This window comes from Scyliorhinus torazame, chromosome 29, assembly GCF_047496885.1.
Source record: "Scyliorhinus torazame isolate Kashiwa2021f chromosome 29, sScyTor2.1, whole genome shotgun sequence".
Classification (NCBI taxonomy): Eukaryota; Metazoa; Chordata; class Chondrichthyes; order Carcharhiniformes; family Scyliorhinidae; genus Scyliorhinus; species Scyliorhinus torazame.
In genome coordinates this window covers 19,550,018-19,558,204 of record NC_092735.1, presented here as the reverse complement: position 1 = coordinate 19,558,204, position 8,187 = coordinate 19,550,018, and the positions used below count along the sequence as shown (strand labels likewise).

Here is an 8,187-nt window from a genome sequence, read left to right as displayed (position 1 = left end):
GGCTGGTTCAGCACAGAGCTAAATCGCTGGCTTTGAAAGCAGACCAAGGCAGGCCAGCAGCACGGTTCAATTCCCGTACCAGCCTCCCCGAACAGGCGCCGGAATGTGGCGACTAGGGGCTTTTCACAGTAACTTCATTTGAAGCCTACTTGTGACAATAAGCGATTTTCATTCCATTTCATTTTCATATCCAATCCAATTTTTGAGACCTGATGGTGTGAACCAGGGCTCCGGTTGGTTGGGTGGGTGGAGGGAGGGGGTTGGGGGGGGGGGGGGGGGGGGGGTAACATTTTTTATTTTTAATACTCTGATGTATGAGAAACATATGGGCTTGAACGGCCCCACTTCACTAAAAATAAAATCTGAATTTCCGGAAAGAATTACAGGACCAATGAGTAAAAATGTTTTTCCACACAATATTTATCCACATAACTGTTGTATTATCAATACTATTGTCACATCTAAATAGCCAGTAGCTCAACCTAAACCCTCAGCCAGCAATCTCAAAACTATTTTATTTTTTTAAAAAAGTGTCCACTATAGATTAATCTTGCTTTCTGTTTATAGCTAAAGTTAAGATGTACCAAAAAAAATTTCATTTAAAAAGTTAACATTTTCAAGTACACTCCCCAGTCTCAGCACTACAACTGTTCAAAGTTTTGGTCCCGACCATCTGTAAACAAAAAGAACAATACCGGGGAGAACACAATGGCATCTCGTTAATATTCACTTGCTCTAGTGCCTAAATTGAGAACATGCATTGCCGACCTCAAAATGGTGGCTGAGGTGTCCAAAGTTTTGCCTGACCCGGCGAAGTCCACTAGTGTTACCACCACAAATTGCTCCCCCTAAAAATAAAAAATTAGCTGCCGTTATCCTGCCAGCATCAGAAATGCCTTCAGTACAAGAGTACCACAATGTCCCTGGTGTAAGAAATCTCCAGCCTTCCACAGCCACCAACACAGAAACACACGTGCTCCTCCCCTGCCCCCCGAGGAAGGCTGCAGGTACCGAGATTCCAAAGAGTGAACCCGCAACTGTCCTCTTAAATCGGGAAGAGGATCTACATTTAACATCAAAAGGAGAATTTAAAAAGAAACAAAATTGCAGAAACGGTTTGTGTGTGTCCTGCTATGGCTTTTGGTGTTGTGATATGCTGTAGAGATCCACATTGTCCGCAGAGTGGGATATGCATCATTTATATAAAAAGGGAAGAAAAGGCGAGTTGAACGCATCCTCTCACATTGTTGAGCCTTTTGCTTGCAAAAGCTGCGGGAAGGAAGTCAGAAAAAAAGGTTACAATTGCAGACACCAATAAAAACATTTTTTTTTTAAATAAACAGTTTGGTTCACAGCCTTTGCTTATTAATCGGGCGATCAGGAAGGAAAACAAGAGGAGACAGTAGGTCTAATGCCTCAGTGACTTCCCTCCAATATTTCTCCCTCCCTTTTTGGGCTCAGAGATCACTTCGAGTGCTAGGGAAAGGGGGATAACTCTCCCTCTTACATTGCCGGGCTCACTGTTCTTGGCAGCTCTGGGTGTCTGTTTCAGTCAAGGGGAAGCATTGACTTCACTGAAAAATACAGGGCTGAGGAATTTTAAGAGGGGACAAAGTTTCATCAAGGCCATTTCGGGCAAATGTAAAGGGGTGGCACGGTAGCACAGTGGCTAGCACCGTTGCTTCACAGCTCCAGGGTCCCAGGTTTCGATTCCCAGCTTGGGTCACTGTCTGTGCGGAGTCTGCACGTTCTCCCAGTGTCTGCGTGGGTTTCCTCCGGGTGCTCCGGCTTCCTCCCACAGTCCAAAGATGCGCAGGTTAGGTGGATTGGCCATGATAAATTGCCTTTAGTGTCCAAAATGGTTAGGTGGGGTTACTGGGATGGGGTGGAGGCATGCGTTTAAGTGGGGTGCTCTTTCCAAGGGCCGGTGCAGACTCGATGGGCTGAATGGCCTCCTTCTGCACTGTAAATTCTATGATTCTACAACCAAATAACTATAGACTGAAAGTAGTGCCTCCAAGCCAAAATTTGTTTTTTAAAAAAACAATACTTGGATAAGGACTACAAATCAAGAGCTGGAAAATGGGATTAGGCGAGTTAATTCTCTTTCTGCCAGCAGACATACTGGACTGAGTGGCCTCCTTTTGTGTCATACATTTTTCCACGTTTTTTGCCATGAGGCCATTCGGCCCATCACGTCTGTACCAATCCTCCGAAAGAGCACTCTACCCAGGCCCAAACCTCTGCCCGATCCCCGTACCTCTGCGTGTTGATCATGGCCAATTCACCAAACATGTACACCTTTGGGCTGTGGGAGGAAACCGGAGCACCCGGGGGAAACCCACGCAGGCACGAGGAGAATGATCAAATTCCACGCAGTCACCCAATACCGGAATCGAACCCGGGTCCTGGCGCAGTGAGGCGCAGTTAGTTTTTAAACTAACTTCCCTTTTGGCAGTGAAGAATCAGAACCCAGGGCAGGCTGAAGAGTCAATGTTTTGAGGCAAATTGTGTTTAAAGGAACATCCCAACAACTCAAATACTCTCCATAGAAACACAGGCCAAAGAATCCCTGATTTAGCCCATTCCCCTGCACATTACAGGCATTTATTTGTAGAAAACAAAACAATGAAGTTAGGCCATTCTCTATGTAGGCAAATAGAAACATTACGCAAATAATTTTTGGTAAAAACATTTAAAGCACGCACTAAAAATACCCGTCTCACACACACAGCACCCGTCCTAGCTGCACTACCTGGTGACTCCAAACAACACACATTTACCAACCATTCCTTTCATGCCACATTGCAATTGGGGCAACAGACGATAGGAAGGTGGACAACAAGAGCTGTGCACAGTAGAAAAAGTGAAGGAAATGACTTGAAATCAAAGACAAAATGGTGTGAGTGGAGCAGACATACCACACAAAAAACTCATATCAAAAGAAGCAAAACCAATGAGCGCGCACACGCCCACCCACAAGGTGCAAACACAAGGGACACACATGCAGGAGAGAACCCATATTCAAATGTGCTGGCATATACATGGCGCAGGCATATATATATATATATATATATATATATATATCACACACAGTTGTGTATACATGGGCGAGAAATCTGCACAAGTACCCATGACAGGGGCGCATGAACAAGCAAGGCGGTATGCACACATATAGAAGGGTTTTCTGCGCACATGACACACAGGGACCACGTGTGGCCAACACACCTATACATAAGGGACTCAAACACGAATGATCAAACGCTGCACTTCCCTTCACCCCGATGAAGGCGAACGTAGACATGTGACAGGGGTGCATACAAAAGGAGGGAGGATTTTTATTCATGCAAACACATACAGACATGAGGGAGCTGGAGGGGGTGACAGGTTTGGTCAGGAAGAGATTTAAGCACAAGAATGCGCAACTTTAAATTGGAGGTACTGCAGAGAAGGCTGAAGGACAGGAGTGGTGTACGAGCAGGGCTCAGTACAGGATTGGATGCAGACCATCAGACAGTTTTGGATGAACAGCAGCGGACAAAGGATGACGGATAGATAGCAGGCTAACCTGGAGGACGTCAGGATAGTCGAGTCTGCAGGCGATCAAAACGTGCAAAGATTTCAGCCACAAGCGGGTTGAGGCGGGGGTAAGGAGATGGAAGTAAATGGTCTTTTGTGGTGGAAATATGTTGGGATGGAAGTTCAGCTTGGTGATAAACAGATTGTGAACAGTCTAGTTCAAGGTGAAAAATGACTGGACGTGGATGGAATTGGTGGCAGAGGCTGAAAATGGTGACTGCAATCTTCCCAATGTTTGACTGAAGGACAACACAGATGAAGCAGTGTGGTGAAAAGAAGTTATGGGGAAATAGCTAGATAGCCTCGGTCTCCAGGCAGAACCAGACCATATCTCCATGTGGATCCAGAAAAAACCAAGTGCAGCATGTAGGGGTGACCAAGAACAAATCCGTAGTGATTCTAAAAGTAATGGCATAGGGGAAGGAAGAAAGGCTGCTGCCCGAGGTACTTGAGCTGCAGTTGTACAGGTAAGAGTGGATAATCTCACTGAACTGGACAATGATGAAAAAGCTTTGGCGAAGTTTGATTGTTGCAAACATCAAAGAGAGAGCCTCATTCACAGAGGACGGCATGGAGGCTAGCACTGCTGCCTCACAGCGGCAGAGATCCAGGTTCAATTCCAGCCTTGGGTGACTGTCTGTGTGGAGTTTGCACGTTTTCCCAGTGTCTGCATGGATTTCCTCCGGGTGCTCCGGTTTCTCCCCACAGCCCAAAGTAGTACAGGTTAGGAGGATTGGCCATGCTAAAATGCCCCTTGGTGTCGAAAGGTATGCAGGTTAGGTGGGGTTAGGGGGGGGGGGGGGGGGGGGAAAGTGAGCCGAGATACGGTGCTCTTTCTTGATGGGCCAAATGGCCTCCTTCTGCACCAGGAATTCTATGTTTCTATATATGAGAGGGTTGCACATCTGCATGCATACATGTACATACACAAAACGTACAAGATACATGTGAATGCAGATGCCACATGTATGCACAGACAGACAAGTGCCGCAACCTACACCACGCTCATTAAGTGACACAAAAGCAGACAACAGATCTTATTGGCCAGATCTTCTTTCATAGATGGCTCATTTTCATCACTCTCAACATACGAATGCTGAAACGATCCCATCACCAACTATTCTAAATCACTACCAGTTCTCACCACCATGTACGTGAGTTACATTTTATTCCCCGTCATTCATATCACAATCAGCTTCCTCTTCCTCGCCCTTTATCCAACATGCAGCATGCACAAGGGGTCAAATGTTAAACAGAAAAGAAGAGTGGCTAAAAGATTAAGAAACAGCAATTTTGACACTTGTTAAAATGTTTTTTGGCAGTTTTCAAAATCAGAACATGCACAATCTACCAAGTAGCTCAGTGGCTCAGACGGTTGAATTCAGTGAATGGAGAAATGGGGAGGCCAATACGCAATGCAGAGCTGCCACAACTTAACAGGCAGCCTTTGGAGGTGGGATGGGGAAGAGTAGCCCCAGTTACGGGCAATGAAAGGCTTAAAAAGAAAAAATCAAAAGTGTGTTTTTCATTAACCAACAGAAAGAATATAAGAAAGAGAACTTTCCCACTCCAACCCTATCTCTCAGTTGAGGATAAGGTCTGCATTACATTGAAACACTCTTTGAACTAGATACTGCTAGATTTTTCTGCAGTGTCACCGTACACAGCTCAACAGTGACACCTTGGGGTACAGCATCACAGCGAGAGTGAACCTGCAGTGCCTGGCATCTAGGACGTGGGCAGTCTGCACAGCTCCGAGGGCGACTGACTTACACACAAGGCAAGAAATGCTTTGTGACATCTTTCCCTTTTGGATTCATCCAGCGAGTTTCCAACCAACAGCCCTGAGGAAGCAGCTGAGGTACTTGAAAATCAGATCACAACCCATCCCAAAGTCTAAAAGATTACCCAGGCTTCATTACATTAGGCTACAAGTGCATCTTATCAGCAAACCATTAATTTGCACACAAGCCAGTTTCAATGGTTGCAGGTCTCCATTCATTGCCTCTCTCTGCCCAGCCCGAATCTCTCACTATATTTCTGCCTCACCTTAGCTTTCCGGCTCGGTTCACAGCTTATCCCATTGGTGGTGTTGTGCAGCTCCTTGGAAACAACACACAGAAACTCAGCCTGGTCTTCGTTTCCATAGTTGTAGGAAGACCCAATGCTGACCAACTGTAATAACAATAACGTACGTTAAGACAGAACCTGCGGTGTCAAAGAAACCCTATAATGCTCCCGAGGGGCTCCCCCAAAAAGGACACTTGAGCGCAAGAGATGGACATTAAGAGTAACTAAAGGCTTCAGTCAAAAAGCGTGAGTTTCAAGGAGGGTCATAAAAGAAGGAGGACGGGAAGGGGGTGACTGACAGGTTTAGGGAAAGGAGGGAGGTGGACAGGCTCCCAGGAAGCTGGCAGTATGCAACAGGTGGGAAGGGTGCGCACAGGGCCATAGTAAAGAATGTGGATGAAGAGGCTACACGTTGAAATATTGAGACGGGACAACACGGCAGCCGGGTTGTATATGAGCAGTACGGTAGCACAGTAGTTAGCACTATTGCTTCACAGCGCCAGGGAGCCGGGTTTGATTCCCAGCTTGGGACACAGTCTGTGTGGAGTCTGCACGTTCTCCCCATGTCTGCGTGGGTTTCCTCCGGGTGCCCCGGTTTCCTCCCACAAGTCCCGAAAGACATGCTTGTTAGGTGAATTGGACATTCGGAATTCTCCCTCTGTGTACCCGAACAGGCACCGGAGTGTGGCGACTTAAGGGGATTTTCACAGTAACTTCATTGCAGTGTTAATGCAAGACTACTTGTGACAATAATAAAAGATTATCAATGCATGCTCTGTACTCGAGCAAATAGATCTAACTCCATTTACCCACTCTGTTGCCAAATCTCTTTTAATCCCTTTTCACTCACCCACTCCAATCTGATCTTTAATGTTGACGCTTCCTGCATCATCCGCTAACCCAAGAAGTGAATTCCACCAGTCTCCCAGCTATCTTGCCCTTTGCTAATCTCACAGTGATTCGCTTTGCTTGGGGAATGGGGTACGTTTATGTTATTATGCCCTGCGACCAGGAATTCTTGATACAAAACTGTGGGCAGACTTGCCCAGCCTCACCTGTTCAAACTTCCAACCGTCCGACATGGTGGAAACCATTTGGGTCAGCTCTTCCTCCTGACACTGGAGAACTCGGTAAACATGTTTTGTGGGAATCTGTAGAAACAGAGAACACCGAATGTGGTTAGACTCTTCCACTTGGACCCCACTCGTAGCGATTCACTTTATTTGGTCCGCACAAATGCAGCCTTCTTAAAATTATAATAATAAACAAACTCTCATTGCAACACTTGTTTGCCAGCCTGAACCTGCTTCACAAAAGACTGCAATAAATTTCTTGGTCAAGTGCCTAAGCTTCTGTGTGAGTTCTAAAGGAGCAGTTTCCCTCTTGTGTAAGTGGGAAATCATTCTTGTAAAACAGCACTTTTAGGGAGATTAGCTATCAACAAAACAATTAAAGCACTGTCTTAATTGAATAAAGCAACCCTTTTGCAGAATATGTATCACACCAGGGACTCACCAACGCCTCAGTAATTTCTTTATATCACTGATTTCTGATAAATACATGCACTGAATCTTAAGACACTAAACCAGTTTCCCATGCAAATTGCTACACAAATATACAATCTGGATACGTAAGCAAATTGTCTTGCATAGTACACCCACAGTGCAATTTTACACCGAAACACTTCGATGGAAAGGCAGCCTCAGATTTTAAAAAATTTAATTAAGGGGCAATTTAGCGTAGCTAATCCACCTACCCGGCACATCTTTGGGTTGTGAGGGCGAGGCCCACGCAGACGCAAACTGCACACGGACAGTGACCCAGAGCCGGGATCGAACCCGGGACCTCGGTGCCGTGAGGCAGCAGTGCTACCCACTGCGCCACCGTGCCGCCCAGATTTTTTTTATTTCTCTGATTATTGATGGATGATCATATGGAACACAAAGATTTGTCAAATAGCTGGGTTTAAATCAGAAGTTCAACGAAATCCTGATCCAGCTTTTGCTGATCTCACTTCTTATTTCATCAGAGTTGATAGCTGCACTATTGCTACATACGCAACAATTAAGCGATTTGATTCTTCCTTCTATTACACTGCCCAAAATTCCAGTTACGCTGTTGGATTGGCATGGATGAACACTTAAGCCGACAAAAAATGTCTCATTATTCTAACAAAGGCACTGCCCTGCCTTATCGTCCACCTATCTGTCCATCACACTCCGGATGTTACATCTTGATGCATCACAATTCAGCTCTCAGTTGTTCTAAATGGAGAAACAATCAAAGGGTCGGTCGCTGCAAATGTAAGATGTGGTCAAACATCTAACGACTGCCCTCGGAAGTACAACGTTTGCAAATGGGTTTATTTGGGGAGCTCTTTGGCTCGCCTAGGCCACATCAGCAGTCAAATATTACATCCACTAGATGAGCAGCATAGTTGCGTTTAAATTTTAATTCAAGCTGTCAACTCATCCTTTAAAATAGCACTGGTAGGGATTTAATACCAGCAAATTAAGCAAGCAAACCCTGCTGACTCAC

At 45.6% G+C, this 8,187-nt stretch overlaps 1 protein-coding gene across 1 annotated transcript in view; it reads right to left on the bottom strand.

Moving 5' to 3' along the window:
- Positions 1-402: 402 nt before the first annotated feature.
- LOC140403917 (BTB/POZ domain-containing protein KCTD5-like) overlaps positions 403-8,187 on the bottom strand; it is a 30,208-nt gene continuing 22,423 nt past the window's right edge. The window contains exons 4-6 of the mRNA XM_072492158.1: positions 6,705-6,800; positions 5,629-5,754; positions 403-1,269 (exon numbers count right to left, since the gene is read on the bottom strand). Of these exons, the coding sequence (XP_072348259.1) occupies positions 1,240-1,269; positions 5,629-5,754; positions 6,705-6,800 (252 nt within the window). The 3' untranslated portion in view covers positions 403-1,239. The remainder of the gene's footprint in view (positions 1,270-5,628; positions 5,755-6,704; positions 6,801-8,187) is intronic.